The following is a 21,222-nucleotide window of genomic DNA, read 5'->3' as shown; positions in this document are numbered from 1 at the left end:
CTTGCCGATGTCCAGGTGCAAGTTGTTGTTACAACACCATATGGATAGTTTTTGTACCCCCGCCCTGTATGCTGTCTCATCCCCACCTGTAATAAGACCCACCACGGTATTCTATGCCCATTTCTAACCGAGACAATACGGGGCTTGGCCCTCTGTGCTTCCGACGTCAATAAGGTGCAATTTGATAGGAACCTAGTGTGCACCGCGAGGCACATTCTCAAGCTACACAAGCCCCTTCGTGAAAATGCGCGGCGTCTCCTTGAGTGACGCTGCCCGAGAAAATCGCCCAGCTGGTTCAAAGAAGAACCGAGCGTGTCTCACTTTCTGCTCAAAGTGCTCTGCGGACAGCCCGAAAGCTTCATTCTTTTCCAACTAACTGAAACTAAACCAGACCAGACCCAATAATTTCCCTTCTGTATTAATTCCTTGAGCGCGGGGGCTGCTATCCTAGGCTGCGGATGAACGATCTCTGCAGCACCTTAAGATTGGCTAGGCGCGGGGATGGGGGGGGGGGGGTCGTCTTTCATTTTAATTCCAGAGCCGACCCTGGTAATCGAGATCTGGGGCCGACCTCCGAAACGCGTCAATCGAGCAACAGCTTTTGCCGGGTGTGAGTGTGTGTGTGTTTGTGTTTGTGTGTGTGTGTCTCAGCCGGAGGGGCGAGGGGCGGAAAGCGAATGGGCAGGTGGGGGAGAGGATTTCGAAGAGTCGCTTTGCTTGACAGCCCGGAGGGGAGGGGGAGGGAAAGGAGGAGCCACCCCGCAGGAGCGGCTGCAGAAGAGGGGGGCAGCGGCGCGCCCAGGCAATCGGGCAGGTGTGTGCCGAGGAAGGGGCTGGAGCAGCGCCGCACGCCCAACGACGTCGCCCCGGGAAGGCAGAGCCGTGCGGGGCCGCAGAGCAGGGCCGAAGTGGCAGCCAGGCTCCAAGAAGCCGGTATGCAGAAACCCATGGAGAAATCCCAGAACTTCCGCATCGACGCCCTACTGGCCGAGGACCCGGCGCGGCCGGTGCCCAGCGTCTCACCGGAGAGCTCAGCCGGGAGTCCCGGCGCCTGCCTGCGGACCGAGACGCCCTCTCCCTGCGCGCCGCCGGGCTTGGCCCCTCTGCCCACCGCCGCCTTCATCCCCAAGCCCGGCTTGCTGAACCTGCCCCCGCCGGCCCTCGGCGGCTTGCCGGCCCTCTACCCGCCCCCGCTGTACCCCATCCCAGCTCTGGCGGGCCAGCACTCCGCCTTCGCCTACCCCGCCGCCTTCCCTCCGCTGTCGCAGCCGGGAGCCGAGCCTCTGAAGGCGGCCGCGGGCATCGGTCCTTTCCCGCTGGAGCACTGGATTCGGGCCGGGATCATGGCGCCCCGCTTCCCGGATTTCCACGGTAAGAGCCCAGGGGGACCGTCCTGAAGGGAGTCAAAGGGCGCAAAACCGGGGGTGGGGGGTGGGGTTTTTTGACACCGATGATTCCCAAAGGGAGAGCCTTCTTAGCCCGGGTCCGGGCAGCGCTCGGCTTCCCGGGCTTGTGTTGCTGAGAGCCCGCTTGTGTTGCTGCTCCTGGGGTTTCTGCTCCCGGATTAAAACCATCCCTGCAGAGCCAAGAGGGCCAGGAGAGCCCGGGCGGGGAAGGGTGGCAGCGGTGGCTGACGGCTCCGGAGCCAAATGAAGGGGGAACGAAGGGGGGGGGGGAAGCCAAATGAAGGGGGAACGAAGGCCAACAGGTGGGGAGTAGCTTTGGCTCAGCCTTGAGCGCCCAAGGCCGGTGGTCCACGGTCCGATTGTCTCGGCCCCCGCTGCTTATTAGAGCAGCGTTTCCCAACCTTAGGAACTTGAAGATGCGTGGACTTCAACTCCCAGAATTCCCCAGCCAGCTATGCTGGCTGGGGAATTCTGGGAGTTGAGGTCCACGCATCTTCAAGTTCCTAAGGTTGGGAAACGCTGTATTAGAGGAAGAGGAGGCGGCGGCTTCTGCGGAGAATCGGGAGGCTTGCAGGAATTCTCCGAATCTCGCAATCCTCAGAGGCCTCCGAGTGTTTCCAACGAAGTGGGTGTGTTGGGGCGAAGGGGCGGGAGGAATAGACTCTCGGCTTTTCTTTTTTCTTTTTTTTTTTTTTTGGTTTGCTTTCCAAGGGAAAAAAACGGATTTGATCACCCAAGGATCCGCGGCAAGCTCGCCGAGAGGCACTACTTAACCCACCCCTCTTTAACCCCTCTCGTCACCCCCTGGGTTCTCTCAGCATCTCGCTGATGAGCCCTAAATGTTTCTGTCGAGATCCTCCAGCTTGTTGAGCTGCAGCTTCCCTCTCCTGTACGTGAATCGTAGTCCCACAAATCTGAAAGTGCCACCAAGTTGGGTTAAGTTTACTGATATCATTCGCGCGCTGTATTTTGTTCCGGACACGTTTATCTTGGGATGCGAAGGCTTTCCCTCGTGGGAAAGGCTGTCTTTTAAAGGGGGGAGAGATCTAACTGATGACACTCAGAAATCTAAACACGCAAACTCGGGATTACCTCGCCTATTGAGCTCACTGGTACCGCTGGGCTCTTTGGGCTACAGAATATAACTCCTGTTACGTCTAACGGAGCTAATGAGAAGAAACTTAGAGAAAAAAAAATAACCCCTTCGGTTGCAGGTGAGCTGGCCGGGAGGGGGCGACTCTCCCTCCCTGCAGAGCCGGAGAAGAGTTTGTAGGCGACGGCGTCAGTTCTGGCTTTTCTGCCCGGAGAGAGGTTTGGACCAGGGTGGGCATCCAAGATCCAGTTCCGCACCCCGGTGCTGGGAAAGGCCGGAGCTTATGAGCGATTGCTCCTGCTCCACTGTTAATTCCCCTAGCGTAGAAATCAAAGCTGCCAGGAGGGATTGTAGCTCAGCCTGTAATACGACCTGTCAGTTCCCATTCGCTCATTTCCAGCCCAGAGGTAAGGGTCACTTTACACCTCTTGTCTGGTGAGCACCAGGCCATCTCCGATCTGGAAGGTTAACAAGTCCACAAGGGCGGATGGATGGAGCGGGCTCTCCTTTCCTGGCTCTAAGAATGTTGTGTGGAAGGAAAGGCAGGGGAGGTCTTGGCAGTGCAATCGGTACATAGGACCAGTAAATGTTCCCAGGTAAACAATATGCCTATCCAACCCTCCAGAAGCCTAGACTACAGCTCCCTTCATCCCCAACTGGCGTGGCCAACGCATCACACCAGCTTGAAGGAGGCTGGGCCAGGATGGACGTGAGCCTCGAGTAGTCGGACCTGTTTCGAAGGCAGGAGGGGAGGAAGGATGGTGAACTCGGCGCGGTTTTAAGGCCCCCGTTTCGTCGGGCGCTCGGCCTCCCGGGAGCTTCTTGCACCACCGGCCTCACCCGGCAGAAAGGAGAAGGCATTTCGGGTCAGAAAGGGGGAAAAGCTCCTTGGCTACATTGGGAGACTCCATTCGCTTGTTTACAGCACAGTTACCAGGCCTGGTTCAACCACGTCCCATTAAATTCATGGGAGCCTTGGTGGAGCAGCGGGCTAATGCCTCCTTAAGTAACACCAGCTGCCTGCAATAAGTGCAGGTTCGCATCCCACCAGGCTCAAGGTTGACTCAGCCTTCCATCCTTCCGAGGTAGGTAAAATGAGGACCCAGATTGTTGGGGGCAATTAAGCTGACTTTGTAATAATGCCGCTTGGGGGTGTGTGTGAAAGCCCTAATAAGCAGGCATATACATAGAATGAAGGCTGCTTGTAAGCCGCCCTGAGTCTTTGGAGAAGGGCGGGATATAAATGGAATTAAAAAAAAATGCCCCGGGCTTTGCTTTCGCTTAGAATAACCGCGCAGCTTAGCAGCAAGTGTGAACCCACCGCCAGGGCTTATTCAGTAATGCTTAAGGAAAGACTGGTGTGTCGTGGTGTAGAGACCGAGCCAAGATAGTCAAACTTAGTATTTAGCTATAATCCTGCTTCAGCACGACGTGGGAGCCCACCCAGACGACCTGGTTGAAGCTCGCCTAGGCAGCCGCCCGGGGGACCGAGTTGAGAGCAGAGCCAGACAGACACACCCCGCCTCGCTCCCCGCTGTCCCGAAGGCAGCTTTTCCCACATCAATCACCCGACCCGAGGCAGGGGAAGTTGTAAAAAGGTTTGAACTTTAATCCTCCCAAGGCCTCCCGGCGCTGGAGCCAAAGCGGGCGACCGGGCGGGGGTGGGTGGGTGGGTGGGTGGTGCAATTAATTTGTTACCAGTTTGAGGAGAAGGGAGGTCTCGGATTTTTTGGCCGTCTGGAAACATCCAGGAAGACAACGGCACAAACCCAGGCAGGTGCCTTTTGGAGGCTTCTGCGCATCTTCCTTGCACTAGTTGGGGCGCGGGCGGGGGGGGGGAGAGGGGAGGTAGCGCTGAAGCAACTAAATGAAAAGAGGGGAAAATTTGAATTCCTTCTAGGAATTTGAATTTGAATTCCGCCTAGAAAGGATTGAAACATTAAGCTGCCGTTTGCCAAAACTGACAAAGGATGCCCCCCCCCTGCTGAAAATAGAAGCCTTCCCTACTGCTGAGTTCTATAGAGTGGGCGGCTGCTTTATTGGTAGAACTTTGGGAAATCGGTGGCAGACGGACCGCCAATCATATCTGGGTCCAAATTATTCAATTATAGTGTATCCAACATTCCTCCCCATCTCTCCTAAATAACGCTGCTGTGAGAAGACTGGAGTGAGCTTTGCCTTCAGTCTGTCACTCGAAGCAGTTTCTTGTGATTGGAATGCTGTGCCGGTGTGCATGCTGTGTGTGTATGAGGGTATGGCATTTGTTGTTCAAATCCAGATTCTCTCTCCCTCTCCCTCCCTCCCTCCCTCTCTCACACACGCACGCGCGTGCGCGCGCCCGTGGCAAAAAGTGGAACTAGAAAGTTTTCAAGCCCGCTCACTTTTAGTAGCTGCTTAGCTGTCCACAGGCACTGCTGTAAAAGAATCCCATTATATGCAGCATATTGGTTGGGAGGGAGCGCGCTGAGAATCGCGTCTGAAACCTAAGCAAATCATACACCCTCAGGCTAAGCCCAACTTGCAAGCGATTGCAAGCACGAAAATGTAGCTAAAGAACCCATTGTAAAAACGTAACTAAAGTACCCATTGTGTCTCTCTTTCTCTGTCTCTTTATATATCTATATATCTATATCTATCTATCTTTATCTCTTTATATGTATTCAGATTGAACAGTCATGAAAGTTTGTTTTTAAAACTAAAACATTTTCCCTCCAACATTCCCCTCCTAGAATAGGCATTAAATCTTTTTCATTCTCAGATACATCAATTTAACAGTTCACCAGGAACCCCATTTTTAATGGTCCCAATGGCCCATTCCAAAGTCATTTTTTTAAAAAAGGAGCAGTTTCTACCATTTACTGTAAAAAGACACAGTTGTTTAAAATTCACGAACTGAATTTGGTCTACATATCCACCACCAGACTCTTCAGAGTCCCTGTCTCCAATCTAGACTACAACAGCCACCATCTTCACTCACAGAAGTTGTGGTCCAACGTGCCAGAAGAGGAGGAGGTTAAGGAAAATTGTTCCTGCAGTGTAACTTTAAAATATAATAATTTGGGCGAGTAATACAGGAACTGAGCTACGCTTTCTATTTTTTTTAACCCTTGAGCCCACATTGTTCTTTCTCCCTTTCTTTACATTGGCTGGCCTGTTTCATTGAGTGTTTTTATTTCTGTAAAGTTTCTGACAAACGCTGACCAACGATCATCTTTACCCCCACACACGCCTCGCGTTTTCGTAAGGGAGGAGAAGATGCAAGTGGACAGAGAAGCCCTACACAGACTCTCCTCCTTCTGCAACGCGACCGAAATCAATGAACGGGCAAAAGAATGCTAAAACTTTTTTTTTAAGGGGTGGTGGTGGTGGTAAGGGAGTTAGTTTGTAAGGCGCTTTTATAGAGAACCAGGAATGTCCGGAGGAAGAGCCGTTCTGAACTCAGCCTCCGGAATCAATGATATTATCTGACCTTGCTAACCTGAAGTGGCACAAGAACATTAAGAGGCGGGAAAAGACTATTCCGTTTGCTTTGGGGTTATTCTCTCTCTTTTTTTCTTTTCTTTAACACGAAGAGGATTCAGCAGCAGGCGGTGTCTTCTTGGCGTGTCTAAAAAGCTCAATTCACATCGCGACAAGCCGGGTTTGATTCAACTAGTCCGGACTGCTTGTAAGTCACAGTTGGCTGGGAACGCTTCGCCTTGTTAGGGCAGAAGCCGAAATCACAATGTGATTTAAAACCAAACAACCAGACAAACCACGTGCTGGCTTAGCCATCTCCAAACTAGTTTTCCAACTGCCCAGAGTCGTCTGGTTCGCACAATAGGAAACGGGTCATCCGAATTTGATTTCATGTTGTGATGTGAATGGCAAGTAGGAGTCTGGATTGCAAGCCAAACTCGGAGTTGAATGAAGGGATTTCCCGATTAATGTCTCGCTAATAGCTGTCCCAGTTCAGAAGTCTGGACCTTGTGATTAGGCTTGTTTTTAATAAACTTATTATTATTTGTGGAAGCTCGTGGTCCCAAAAACTAGCACGTCGAGGTCACCTAATTCAGCCAATTTTCAATTCTGTATTCCTCTCTTGGGCTGCAACGTCGTAAGGCCGAACTGAAATGGTCGAGTTTTCCTGACAACAAACCTCTTTTTCCAGTGGAAGCCCTTTACACGTTCGCTGTGAACTTCAGAAACTCACTTGTCCGGTCGGTGTGAACATGGCTGTCCGTCCACTAAACCTTTTTTATTGCCCCGGTGAGTGTATGTGTCTGTGGGGGATACTCGTGCATGTGCCTGTTGTCACTTCTACCAGTCATATTTGTAAGGTAGATTTTCTAATCGCTAGTTTATAAAGCTCGGAAAGCTTTTCGCTCAATAACCGCGGATCCCGAGGCCTTAACGGTTAAGAAGAGTACAAACCTGGGGTACTAACATTGGTACTAACGTATAGTCAAGGCTATGGTCTTCCCAGTTGCAATGTATGGCAGTGAAAGCTGGACCATAAGAAAGGCTGAGCGCCAAAGAATTGAGGCCTTTGAACTGTGGTGCTGGAGAAGACTCCTGCGAGTTCCTTGGACTGCAAGGCGATCAAACCGGTCAGTCCTAGAGGAGATCAACCCTGACTGCTCTTTAGAAGGCCAGATCCTGAAGCTAAAACTCAAATACTTTGGCCACCTAATGAGAAGGAAGGACTCACTGGAGAAGAGCCTAATGCTGGGAAAGATTGAGGGCAATAGAAGAAGGGGACGACAGAGAATGAGGTGGCTGGATGGAGTCACTGAAGCAGTAGGCGTGAGCCTAAATGGACTCCAGAAGATGGTAGAGGACAGGAAGGCCTGGAGGAACGTTGTCCATGGGGTCGCGATGGGTCGGACACGACTTCGCAACTAACAACAACAACTAACATTGGCAATAAGCCGGAAATCATCGCGCGGCTTTTTCAAGCCATTTCCCCAAGGACCTCTTGGCTCGTGAGTGGAATCGGGTAGTGGGAGATGTCAGAGCTGGGCCGGAGGCAGGGAAGCGCACAAAGCGGACGGTGGGAGAAAGGCCGCAGGTTGCCCACCCCCACCCCACCCACCCACCCCGATGCGATAAGTGCGGAGAGGAAATGGTTCTCAGTGTAAATCCGTTGTAATGTTTCCGCTCCAGCGCGCAGGGACAAGGCTGGATCTCACGCCTCGTTAGCTGGTCAATGAAACTGGGCGCCTGGCCGTGTTGGGGGCGGGCTGACTGGGCTAATGCCATTCAAGAAACGAGGGCGTGACAGAAGGCGACAAAGGAGAGGAGGAAAGGAGAGACAGCCTGCCAGCTGTGGCTGACCTTGGCTTCAGCAGTTGCCAGACGGACGGTAGTCCTGGGAGAAAATTAGCTGATTACCCAATTAGGATACCACTCCTCTCTGTTCTCTGGAATGCTTTGCCTGGATCTTAATTTCCGATCTCTCCCTGCTCCGAATGCGTGTGCTCTCCAACTCTGGCACACGCGCACCTTGTCACAGAACATCTGCACTATTTCTCTGCTTCTCCTTTTAGGATCGTGTCCTTGTTCCCCTTCCCACCACGTGCAGGTGGAAGAGTTGGCTTGTTCGCTCTTAGACCGCGTTTCCCAAAAAGGCACTTGGTTCTTCTCAGCCTCCCTTTCTCGCAGAAGAATGCCGCGAGTGGCTGGTTTTCCGCGCACTGCTCTGGAAACAAAATGGGTTCAGATACGCGGCCACTCAAGTCAGCTTTTTAGAGTGAGCGTGTGAAAGCACTGCCGTAGGTAAGGGGGTAGCTCTTGCCCAACAGAGAAGGAATGGCCTAGCAAAGCTTCCCTGAGCATCGAGGAAGAATAGCACGTGGAGACTCCAGACGAGGGTTCTGCTTTGAGACAGGGTTGCCAGCGGCTCTCCTTTAAAACACAGACACACAGACACACACAAGATTTCGCTATTAAAGAAACCTATATTCTATACAAAACCCAGCAACAAAAATCGCAATTAAGTTTTAAACTAAATTATTTGAGCGTGAACTCAAATATATAAAAATAAACCCAGATTCTACAGGAAAAAAACCACAATAACTCAGTTTCGAACTAAATTATTTTTACTTATTTAATACGTGTAATGTAACGTATAGGGAACCTTAGATTTTAAAATAAAAACAACCTAAAAACCCAGACTGTGATTTTTTTTAAAAATCCCAGTATTAGCAACCCAGCTTTGAGAACCTAGGTCAGACTTAGTCCAGAGGATCATTCTCTCCACACACCCCCACCCACACCCCCGTCCAAGTGAATGGCCTTTTTTTTGGAAAGGAAAGAGGGGATAGTTTGGACGGTCGGCTTACTTGCAGCTTTTGGGGCAAGGAGCTCCTCTACATTAAAGTTGAGTAGGCAGGGATTCATTGGTTCGCTGGAGTCCGTGGGTTGGAGCGGGCTGCGAAAACTATCAATGCGTAAGTAAATAAGGAGTTGACTTGGGACGCTGAAATCGCATCCAGACCTGCCGAAACCGCTCTCCTCCCCACTCCCCGTCCCAGCAATTTCAGTTGTCACATAAAAGAATGAAAACAGCGAGGGTGTTGCTAACAATCTGGTGAATCAGAAGGCGCAGGTCTCTGTAGGCCGCACCCTCCCTGCGCTCTGCCGGCCTCTGGCTCCCCTCGGACAGCTGAGTGAAGCAAGTTCCCTTTGATAGAATTGGCTCTCTCGCTCCGGTTCCAGATAGACTCGGAGTCGACCGAAAGTGCTGTTTGATATTCAAAGACATCCAGAGCATCAGGGCGATCGCGAGCTTTGGGTTTAGATGGTTCTGATTCAGGTCGAGCTCTGGTTTATATCATCCATTTAAAGAGGTCGGTGTAATTAAACGAAAGTCTCGCCCCGGGAGCTTCTCCTTGGAAGGGCGCCGCCAAAGAGGGTAATCCTGGGATGGTCCTGGCAGGAAAAGACGCGCCGGGCGAGGCAAAGAGGCATGCAAGCATGTCGGAAAAGCTTTCCTAGGGTGCGGTCCCAAGGGAGGAAGGTGATGCTGGAGGAGAGATGATAATAATAATAATAATAATAATAATAATAATAATAATAATAATAATAATAATAATAATAATAATAATAATAATAATAATAATAATAATAATAATAATAATAATAATAATAATAATAATAATAATAATAATAAACAAACAACAATTATAATAATAATATATGATGATGATGATTATGATGATGATGGAAGGGACCTTGGAGGTCATCTAGTCCAACCCCCTGCTAAGGCAGGAAACCCTATACCATTTCAGACAAATGGCTGTCCAGTCTCTTCTTAAAAACCTCCAGTGTTGGAGCATTCACAGCTTCTGGAGGCAGGTTGTTCCACTGGTTAATTGTTCTGTCAGGAAGTTTCTCCTTAGTTCTAGGTTGCATCTCTCCTTGACTAGTTTCCATCCATTGCTTCTTGTCCTGCCTTCAGGTGCTTTGGAGAATAGCTTGACTCTCTCTTCTTCGTGGCAACCCTTCAGATATTGGAACACTGCTATCATGTCCCCCCTTGTCCTTCTCTTCAAACAAGGAGAGAGAACTCAAACAATCGATATTCTTTCTCCTGCTTTCTTTTGTGCAGCACAACCCTGGGTCGCCCAAAGTTCCCATTCATATTCTATGGGATCCCATTTCCAGCCCCAAGGATCAAAATGGTGGCTTCAGTCATGGTGGCTTCAACCCTTTTTTACAAGCATCGCCTCTCTTCTCCCTGTACCCACGGCTCCCTTCCTCATTTCTATGCCATCTAGAATAGAATAGAGGTGGAAGGGACCATGGAGGTCTTCTAGTCCAGCCCCCTGCTCAAGCAGGGGGACCTATACCATTTCAAGTAAGTGACTGTCTACTCTAGCCTCTTCTTAAAAATTTCCAAAGATGGAGTGCCCATGATTTCTGGAGGCAAGGTGTTCCACTGGTTAATTGTCCTCACTGTCAGGAAGTTTCTCTTTATTTCCAGATTGCTTCTCTCTTTGATCAGTTTCCAACTATTGTTTCTTCTCCTGCCCTCTGGTGCTTTGGTGAATAATTTGATCCTGTCTTCTTGGTGGCAGCCTCTCAAATACTGGAATATACAGAGCCTTGGTGGAGCAGTGGGCTAATGCCTCCTTAAGTAACACCAGCTGCCTGCAATTAGTGCAGGTTTGCATCCCACCAGGCTCAAGGTTGACTCAGCCTTCCATCCTTCCGAGGTAGGTAAAATGAGGACCCAGATTGTTGGGGGCAATAAGCTGACTTTGTAATAATGCCGCTTGGGGGGGGCGAAAGCCCTAATAAGCAGGCATATACATAGAATGAAGGCTACTGCTAAGCTTGTAAGCCGCCCTGAGTCTTCAGAGAAGGGCGGGATATAAATGGGATTAAAATAAATAAAAAATAAAAATATTGCTATCATGTCACCCCTGTTTCTTCTTTTCTTTAGACTAGATAAACCCATTGCAATTGATCCTAAAATGAACTAAACATTTGGGCTTCTTGGCAGCTGGGCTGATAGTGGCCACAGTTTCTTAGGAACCTCCTCAAGCTTGGCAGCCTGAAGGCCTTGATAGAGTGGATGGAATAAAAGAAGGAAGGAAGGAAAAGGAAGAGGGAGAAAAGAGGGAAAAGGAAGGAAGGAAAATGTATGAACTCATGGATGTTTTCTCTGAGACCAGAAGCAGAGCTCTTCTTCCCAGGACTGGATCTGAAGAAAGTTTCTCAGGTGGCAGAATGTGTTCTGTACCAGCCTGCTACCGGCCCTGCAGAAAAGGCAGGGACAACCCCTTTTACAAGAAGGCAAGAGGCTGGAACTAAGCCTGCCAAATTTATTAACATAAAACAGAGCAAAACAAGACACCAACCATGAAACAGGAGCTATGAAACAGGAGCTATTCAAGCGGTTGCCTTCAGCAAACCAGCCCTCCCACGCATTCCCCTTTTATACAGTTCAGGGCGTGGCTTCTCTCTGCCTCCTTCCGAGGTGCCCCATTGCCTTCCTCTGTTTACTCATGATTGACTGCCTCCTGCGTCGGGCGTCCTTGAACAGGGCCAGCTGTGGGTCATCTTCATCCACGCTGTCAGGCTCACACAGCTGGGTCTCCATCGTGACCAGGTGGGAGGGGCCTGGCTGAGGGCTCTCTTCAGCAAGCTCTTCAACACCCCCCTCCTCCTCTGAGTCGTCCGACCCAACTGCCGAACCCACAGGCTGACCCTGAATCACAACAGAATGACACTGGCCCCAGAAGAGACAGCACAGCCAGATTTCAGTAGCTGGAGATGTTTCCTTCAATCCTCCTGAATGATGTGGATGATAATTCATAACTCAGTTTTACTGAGTAAAACACAGCGGTTTAATAATTTTACCCAATTAGTTAAATAGGACATTAAAGTATAAGCCTTTTTTTAACTGGGGGAACAACAGAGTTAAAGTCTGTCATCCGTTCACTCCATTTATAGCCCATCTCGCTGCTTAAAAAGGGGTTCAACATTTCCCTGAATGTGGAAATGTTGTATATATTAATCGGCAAACAAAAAACATGTAAAGATTTCACTAATTTTCAGTGTTCTCTTTCAAGAATGAATGTGCCTGGATTGTGCCCGCTCTGATAGCATGGATTGTGCCAAGATGAGTTGGATCAGTGCTGAAAATATTTATTTAGGAAAATGGATATTAAAAAATTACTAATCCTGGCTTTTTGGTTGCACTTTGTGTTCTCAACTGCACTCTGCAAATAGTGCTGAATATAAGTCTCATTTATTAGCTGCATTTTACATGTTATAACAGTACTAAATGCTGATATATTTGTATCACGGTATTTTGGACATGCCAATCCATGTTTTTAGTATTTGATTGTTTTTATAGTTAATATGCAAGTATATTTAGTATTTGGTAGTATCTGTTAGCATTCTATGCTAGCATCCAGTAGTTAGCAGCTTATGAGTTTTCATGCATGATATACATAATAGTTAAACACATTCACATTTTGAGGTATCAATTTTATTTTCAGAGTCCATGCCACCATTAATACTGTGAGTTTTGAGTATTTATGAATATTCACTTTTACTTTATTTTTTATTTTTTATTTTTATTTTAATTCCATTTATATCCCGACCTTCTCCGAAGACTCAGGGCGGCTTACAAGCTTAGCAGTAGCCTTCATTCTATGTATATGCCTGCTTATTTGGGCTTTCACAACCCCCCCCCCCCAGCGGCATTATTACAAAGTCAGCTTAATTGCCCCCAACAATCTGGGTCCTCATTTTACCTACCTCGGAAGGATGGAAGGCTGAGTCAACCTTGAGCCTGGTGGGATGCGAACCTGCACTGATTGCAGGCAGCTGGTGTTACTTAAGGAGGCATTAGCCCACTGCTCCACCAAGGCTCTAGTCACTTTAGTCACCTTAGCCACAGAAGCTTACTGTTATATTGCCTTACCCCCATCCTTGGTTTCTGTCTAACATCAAAACTTATTTGTTGTTGTTGTTGTTGTTGTAGCTAAATTTAGAAGATATTGCAAACTGCACAACCTATTATAGTGCAATCCAAATAGGCTGCATTCTATATACAGATCGGGAAAGCAAACCCACTCATCTAAATGATACTTGAATAGGCACAGGTCATGGTTAAGGTGCTGGGCTAGAAATCAGGAGACTGTGAGTTATAGTCCTGGTTTGGCATGAAAGCAACTGTGTGACCTTGGGCCAGCCCAGCCCACTTCACAAAGTTGTTGTGGAGAAAAAAGGAGGAAGGTGTATTAGATGTCTTTGCCAGCTTGAGCTACTAATAAAGGCGGGTAACATCTAATTAATAAATAAAATTGCACCGTTAACATTTTTGATGATGTTACTGTACACACATTTTCTGCCTTACATATATTTATTCTGGGAATAAATATACATACATTTTATCTGTCTCCAAGTAGCATAAGCCCAGCCCACATTTCAATCTATATCTTTGAGAGACTAATATTGGATTTCCCCCCCTAACAATTGCCTTTGTATAGGTCCAGCAACAATGACCTGCTATACCAATTGCACATGTTGACCCTTATTGTGCTGTCAAATATGAACATAGCTTTTCTTTTCTTTTTAGCTTAACTATACACACAGTGCACACAGGGTTAGTTTTATCTAAAATTTGTCTAAAATACAGTATTTTCTATGGTTTTCCCTGAAATCAGTAGCTTTTGTACAAAACCATCTGCTGCTCCTAAGAAATTTGGACTTGATTAGACCAGCCTGTTTAAAGATTTGTTTTCAAGTTTTCATTGAGTGGAATATTGTGTTGTTACAGTGCACCATTTCTACCAAGTAGAGCAGAAGGAAAGCATCTGTGGCCCTCAAAATGTTGCTGAATGTCAACTATCCTGAGCCATAGGCAGCATGGCTAATTGTGAAAAGATCCACCACCTTGCTTCAACCTGTTCCTCCAGCAAGACTTTCATAAAATGACTTTACAATTCATACCATTATAGAATTGGTTTGAACCATTGATGTTATGGAGTCCAGCTCCTTGCTCAGTGCAAGGAGCCAAATTAAAGCTTTAATTTGTACACATCCAAAGAAAGCGATCCTATCACTCTGGATAATTGGTTCTACTGTCAACTGCTTTTATTATTAGGAAAGGTGTTTTTCTTCTAATATTGAAGGGGAATTTTCTCTCCTGTAACTTCAATCAATCATTCTGTTTCCTGCACTTTGGAATAAGAGAGTTTGGTATTGACTTTCTGTTTGACATTTGTTCATATACTGCGGAGTTGTGTTGTCTACCCATTCTTTTCTGAAGGGTAAATAAATCCAGCTCCTTTAGTCTCAAGACTTAGATTAAGGACCAAGGAGTAAGTCTCAGAACTTAATTTAGAATCATTTGCCATAGAGTCACAGCGTTGAAAGGGGCCTTGGAGGTCTTCTAGTCCAACCTCCAGTCTAAGGTAGAACTCCTCATACCATTTCATACCACTCTTAAGAACCATGGTGGCACAGTGGTGAGAATGCAGTATTGCAGGCTAATTCTGCCAACCGCCAGCAGTTCGGTTCTCACCTGCTCAAGGTTGATTCAGCCTTCCATCCTCCAGAGTTCAGTAAAATGAGGACCCAGATTGTTGGCTGACTCTGTAAACCGTTTAGAGAGGGCTGTCAAGAACTGCGAAATGGTATATATGTTGAAGTTCTATTGCTAAGTGCTATCTCAAACATATGGTTGCCCAATCTTTTTTGGAAAACCTCCAGCAATGGAGCACCCACAACTCTGGGACACAAGCTGTTCTACTGCTTCATAGATCTCCCAGTCAAGAAATTACTTCTTATTTCCATGTAGGATCTCCCTCTAACAAGCTTCCACCCATTGCTTCTTGTCCTATCCTCAGATCCTATGGAGGATAAATCAACACCCTCTTCCCTGTGGTAGCGCTTCAACTTATTGGAAGATGTTATGTCTTCATTGATTCTTCTCTTTGTTAAGGCAAACATACTTCATTCCTTTAGCTGTTCTTCATAGGATTCCCTTCCAAACCACTTATCATCTTTGTAACTCTGCTCTGCAATCTTTCTAGGGACTCAGTGTCTTATTTTGTATTGTGATGACCACAATTTTGATCCTGATCCTTTGACCATTCTCTTCTTCTTTGCATTCTTACAAATTCTTCTTAAAGTGCAACACCCAGAATGGGATCTAATACTCAAGGTGGGGCCCCTACAATGCAGAATCAAGGGGAATACTGATTTCTTCTAATTTGAAAGCAATGCTTCTGTTGGTGCCATCCAAAATTGCACTTATCTTTTAATAGATATATCATCAAGTACAATTCCAGTGTGTGGTTTTTTTACCCCAAAGTCAGGGGTGTCCCATACTATACCTGTGCACTTGATTATTTTTCCTAACTGTAGAACTTTGCATTGTCTCTGTTAAATTTCTTTCTGTTAAATTCAAGACTATTTAATTTTTCCACTGTCATGAAAAATTGTTCCACCATTTTTATCTCATCTGCAAATTCCTTCAAAGTATGATCTGAATATCTGCTTTGGTCTGTTTCTATATCTACCTTCCTTCTTTTCTTCCTGCTGCAGGAGCCAGAACAGCAAAAAGCTCAATATTCCATGAGATAAAGTTAGGATTTTGACATTCAAGACAGCTAAGATAACTAAAGGCTACAGGAAACTCTTTTATCAGTTTCTTCTAGATGTTAGAGCTGACAGAGGATTACTTCATTTTCAACGCAAAAGGGGGTAATAATATAATCTGAAGGTAAAGGTGCCCTCAGGTCCAGCAAAAATGAATTCTGTGTCATTTTCTTGTAACTTATGCATACTTGCTTTCTGATAGGATATTTTCCCCCAGTTTTTCAGTCTAGCCTCACCTCTAGGATTTCCATTGTATCTAGGCCGTTTAACTTTTGGGTGCAGACAAGGTTTGCCAGGTGCTAGCAATTATTGAAACTATCACACTTAGGCACTATCCTTTTTAAGGCAATATCAAAACAGTCAGTTCTTTCCCCGGGGAGGAATGCTTGGGACAGCTAAGGGCCACGCTTTCTCTTTGGGGACAGTGAGGCCTATCTTGGGTGGGCAATGATGAAAAGCGAACAGGGCCATCTTATGCACACAGCTAGGAGATTTTTTCAGAATTTTCATGGATTATTTGGAGGGTGATTGGGGCACGTCTTTTTTTAAAGATGTCCACTGGATCACGAAGAGTTGAAACCGCTGAAGGATCACCACAAAGCAGATCTTGCACTTCAGATCACGATTTTTGAGAGTTATTTCCTACCTCCAAACACAGGGGGTGGATTTCTGAAGCTTCAGAGGCCACTCCAAATCCCATGAGAATGAAGTTTGGGGAGGGGCGAAGTCTTGTGGCATCTGCCTGCTTCTCCTGCAGCATGGGGAGCCTTTTCGAGATGTTTGATGGTTTACTTTTCCAGACCCATTAAACACAATCAGTGATCAAAGTGGGTGGTGTGTTTGTTTCTCTGTACCTCTCTCTCTCTTCCAGCCCACTTTCCCCTCCCAGTGTCTATTCTCTATTTAGTCAAGGGCTGTAAAAGCCAAACCAGGAGGCAGCCCATAAAATGGGCAATAGTGGTAGAATCGAGCACACCCTTCCTGTTCTGCCTCTGTGGGGGCAAGCTGCAGCCTTCCCTCAAAGCTTCTTTTGTTCCTCCCCCTCATTCAGCAACTGGCTCTGATAACAGCTTATTAACCAGCCAGGTACTCCTAAGCCAGTGTGGAGGCAGGCTGCCTTTATCACTCCCGGGAACAGCTGGAGGTAATTAAATACACCTTATGCTAATAAAGATGGTTTAATTTCACCAACGGAATTGATTGCAATTTCTAAAGCAAGGGCTGATAGCTTATCACGCAGGTTAATATCAGTCGGGTCATAAAATCATTATTTTGAAGGAAAAGAAGCAGTCGAGCTTGTATCTCTTCACACAGTCTGCCAAGCCTGACAACCTTAATAAAATGCCACTGGTAGGAAGGAAATGCTACCATAGATATTCATGTTTTATTGTATGTAAGTTACCAGGGAGGTAAATGAAAGGAAGGGTCAGTTTTGTGGAAGTCAGTTTGAGAAGATTTTTGCTCGCTACAAAAAGCACCATCTATGTGTGCGTGAGACTGTCTGTCTGTCTGTCTGTCTGTGTGTGTGTGTGTGTGTGTGTGTGTGTGTGTGTGTGAGAGAGAGAGAGAGAGAGAGAGAGAGAGAAACTGACAGGTATGAAAACCTGCCCATTCAAAATATATGCAATGTTTCCTGTTCTCATTGTAAACTAATTATGTGATACCATCAGTCAATAAAATTAGACTCTTTATGAGAAAGTGACATCATAACATTTATATAAGTAAAAACTGGGCTAAAAATGTGACTATGTGAAAAAAGAGTGAGAGGTTTTGAAGCATGAAGGGGACATCTGACATTTTTCCGGCCCAATGTAGTATTCAAACATTAGGATATGGAACATTAGGATACACAATTTCATCTAAAACTCCTGAAATCATATTGTCAGGAAGCAAATGTATTTATATACAATATATATATATATATATATATATATATATATATATATATATATATATATATATATATATATATATATATATATATATATATATATATATATATATATATATATATATATATATATATATATATATATGTTTTCGTAGATTCTCACGGGTGTCTGTATGTGTAGGTCTAGAGTCTCGGGTTTCTTCCCGCGTTCCTTTCATCTTCAGAAAGTTGTGGCGACGTTTCGACGAAATCCCATCCGTCATCATCAGGCCGGAGTGTTCCTCCTGCTGCTTTCAGGAGCACGCACTGAAAGCAGCAGGAGGAACACTCCGGCCTGATGATGACGGATGGGATTTCGTCGAAACGTCGCCACAACTTTCTGAAGATGAAAGGAACGCGGGAAGAAACCCGAGACTCTAGACCTACATATATATATATATATATATATATAGGATATACAGTAAATCATAGAAGAAATAAAAATAAATTATTTTGAGGCTGCCTTTATTTGATTACTGTAGCATATCAACTCTATAAGATAATTAGCTGAGAGATAAGAAACCTTTCAAGGCTGGATTCAAAGTTCAATGTTCCAACTCTCGTGCTGAAGAAAATGCCAATGAAGCAGCAAACAGCAGTTGAAGAAAAATGAAAGTTATAAAAGTCTAGTTTTAGAAATAACACCAATAAGTGAAGCTTTTCCTGAGACAAATGTAGTTGTGGAGAGATAATTAACTGCTTAATGTTTGCATGCTAGATTTCTGTTAAAGACACATGAGCACAGAAAGAGCAGAAAAAAGAAATTCCAACTTCATCTTCATCTGTTAAATATGGCAGTCATTTAAACTAACAGTTGCTAAACTAGAAACTGGTTGCATGTATTGGCTTGTTAATACCCAGTTGGCCTTTTATAACCAATGTTAGCTAGCATCCAAATGCTTTTAAATATGGCAGCAGCATTATTTAAATATGAAATGATAACAGCACCAACAGCAATGCAGTGGCTTTTTATGTATAAATACCAACTGGAGATAGTATATTTGGTTTACTGTTGTGAGGAAAACATCAGAAATATCCTTCTCTATCACTAGGAAGAAAGTGAAATATTGCAGGGGTGTCAAACTGGCTGCCTGCAGGCCGGATGTGTCACATGCAGGCCACGCCCACCCCAGCTCTGCAAAGGCAAAAAACATCGCAATATGATAAGTCACAGTGATACGATCCAGTTTGACTCTTGTGGCCTAGAGCAAGGAGACATATTTTGATTTACAGTAATAAAAAGGTAAAGGTTCCCCCGCACACGCGTGCTAGTCGTTTCCGACTCTAGGGGCCGGTGCTCATCTCCGTTTCAAAGCCGAAGAGCCAGCGCTTGTCCAAGGATGTCTCCGTGGTCATGTGGCCGGCATGACTAGACGCCAGAGGCGCACGGAACGCTGTTACCTTCCCACCATAGTGGTCCCTATTTTTCTACTTGCATTTTTACGTGCTTTCGAACTGCTAGGTTGGCAGGAACTGGGACAAGTAACAGGTGCTCACTCTGCTATGCGGCACTCAGGATTTGACCCGCCAAACCTCCGATCTTCTGATCGACAAGCTCAGCGTGCTAACCCACTGAGTTCTATATTAACATATAGTATATATAAACAGTGTAAGTTTTAGATTGTTAAAGTGAGCAAAGGATAGTGTACAGATCCTTGATGGTAATAAGAATACTAATTTAGTAATAATAGTTAACCACAAAATAAATAAAAATGTGTAAATGCTTCTGAATGTACTGATGTCACCTGCAAATAACTGCATCATAGAAACCTAAGCAATGATACAGGGTGTACAGTCTTGCAACAGTGGAGAAGTGTTAAAAAAAAGGTTGCATTTGGCGAGTGCTACTTGGATGCTCCCAACACATCCTGATTTTACTTTCTCTTTTCAGCTTCCCCACCAACCAACCTGATGGGCAAATGCCGTAGGCCTCGAACAGCCTTTACCAGTCAGCAGCTTCTTGAGCTGGAGAACCAGTTCAAGATCAACAAGTACCTTTCACGCCCCAAACGTTTTGAAGTGGCCACATCACTGATGCTGACGGAGACACAGGTATCACCCAGGAAAGAGGAATGTAATCTCAACATCTTGCCCACATTGTCAAGGTTGTTCGCAGCAGGGACACAATACACATACACATTTCACCTTATACCTTTTATCATTTTCGAAGTCTCCCTCGAGTCAAGAGCAAACCCTGGTGATTTCATGGACACCTCCAGGTGGCTTTCTAGTAACAATGTGAAAATGGTTTCTTTTTCGGTCGGGCTTTTTTCTTTTTTCTTTTTAAATCTTCCCATTTGCATTTGCAGCCTTGGGATTTCCTGATGATATCTCTGATCAGAGCTGAGCCAAGGTCTGCTAGTGCTGCCATCTGCTGATAGTCATGGGAGGAATTTTAAAAAAAAAGGAACCCATAACCTTGTGGAACAATAATACCACTGAGAGGCAACGGGTCAAAATGAATTTTTGCCTCTGGGATTCTACCACCAATATATCTGGAAATAACAGATATCTGGAAATGCCTGTATCTGGAAATAACAGAATGAAAACACTGGCCTATAATAAAATAAAATAAAATATAGCACATACATAAATTACTGATACACTCCCCCAGCTTGTATTCTTTAGCCCTCATCTACTTCATGCAGAATCATGTAAGCAGCACGTGCACTGCCCACTGTTCATCATGAATAGTAAGAATGGAGATCGCGCAGCCTGGTACAGTAGGTAGGAGAGATCTAGAGGTCCAGTAGGCCTCATCAGGTTTGCAGTGTGCAGCTCTCCACTCTTGACTCCTAGCAAGAAGTAGATGAGCTAGTCCTCTACATTTTGTAAGCAACGTCAGAATTGTTTCCTATCCTCAGAAAGTAGATATCTCATTCATTCAGTTTTTTCCCCCCATTCTCCTTCAGAAAAGGGATCTGCATCATACATAGACAAATGGGACAGCAATTATTAAAACAATTCAGAAATGCACATTGCCTCACTAAAAAAAAAAGAGGTGTATCTTCTTCTCTGGGAGTTGGATAGTGGGTACCCTTAGCAAACAGTTTGGAAACTTTCCGCCTTCTTTGATGAAACTGCAAGGCAATCTTGCGGAGAGAGTTTTATGGGCTGCAGAAACCGACCCAAAGTAGCTGTTTTACAAGTAATGAAAATAAGTACTTTTTATCCATCGGTCTCCGCGAGAGAGCGGTTAAGACGCTGGACCAACCTTGAGGGTTTTTAAAAGCCATTGGCAATTAAGGTGCAGTGAGGACAGTTTTTCACCCTTGAACTGTGCTTCACAAGGATAGTATAGAAGCTGGGAGAGTGCTGAAGGGTCATTGCTACGTGGTGGTCAGCCTTTGCCTGTTCATTTCTTTCAGGTGAAAATCTGGTTTCAGAACCGCAGGATGAAGTGGAAGCGAAGTCGTAAGGCCAAGGAGCAGGTAACCCAGGCTGAGGTGGAGAAGCAGAGAGTGGCAAGCAAGGCCCCAGAGAAACTGCTCCCCAGAGATGCGCGAGGGGAGGAGGAGGAGGAGGAAGAAGAAGAGCGCGGTGGTGATGAATGTAAGAAACACAGGGCCAGTGTGCAATTCCTGCACCATGATGCCGACACTTTCAGCTTCAGCTCAGACCCCTCGGGCTCAGAAGAGGACGAGGAAGTGCAGAACGCCACTCACAGGGAGAGGAATGTGCTGCTATGA

At 46.0% G+C, this 21,222-nt stretch overlaps 1 protein-coding gene across 1 annotated transcript; it reads left to right on the top strand.

Annotated features, from left to right (window-relative positions):
* Positions 1-935: 935 nt before the first annotated feature.
* Positions 936-21,222, top strand: LOC308663842 (motor neuron and pancreas homeobox protein 1-like; the record flags this gene model as incomplete). Its single annotated transcript, XM_081320587.1, has 3 exons — positions 936-1,371; positions 19,425-19,585; positions 20,902-21,222. The coding sequence occupies 3 exons, from the start codon at positions 936-938 to the stop codon at positions 21,220-21,222; spliced, it is 918 nt and encodes a 305-aa protein (XP_081176713.1).

The sequence above is a fragment of the Vipera berus genome (genome assembly GCF_964194415.1).
Source record: "Vipera berus genome assembly, chromosome: 1".
In the NCBI taxonomy this organism is placed as follows: Eukaryota; Metazoa; Chordata; class Lepidosauria; order Squamata; family Viperidae; genus Vipera; species Vipera berus.
This window is presented reverse-complemented; position numbering and strand designations above follow the sequence as displayed.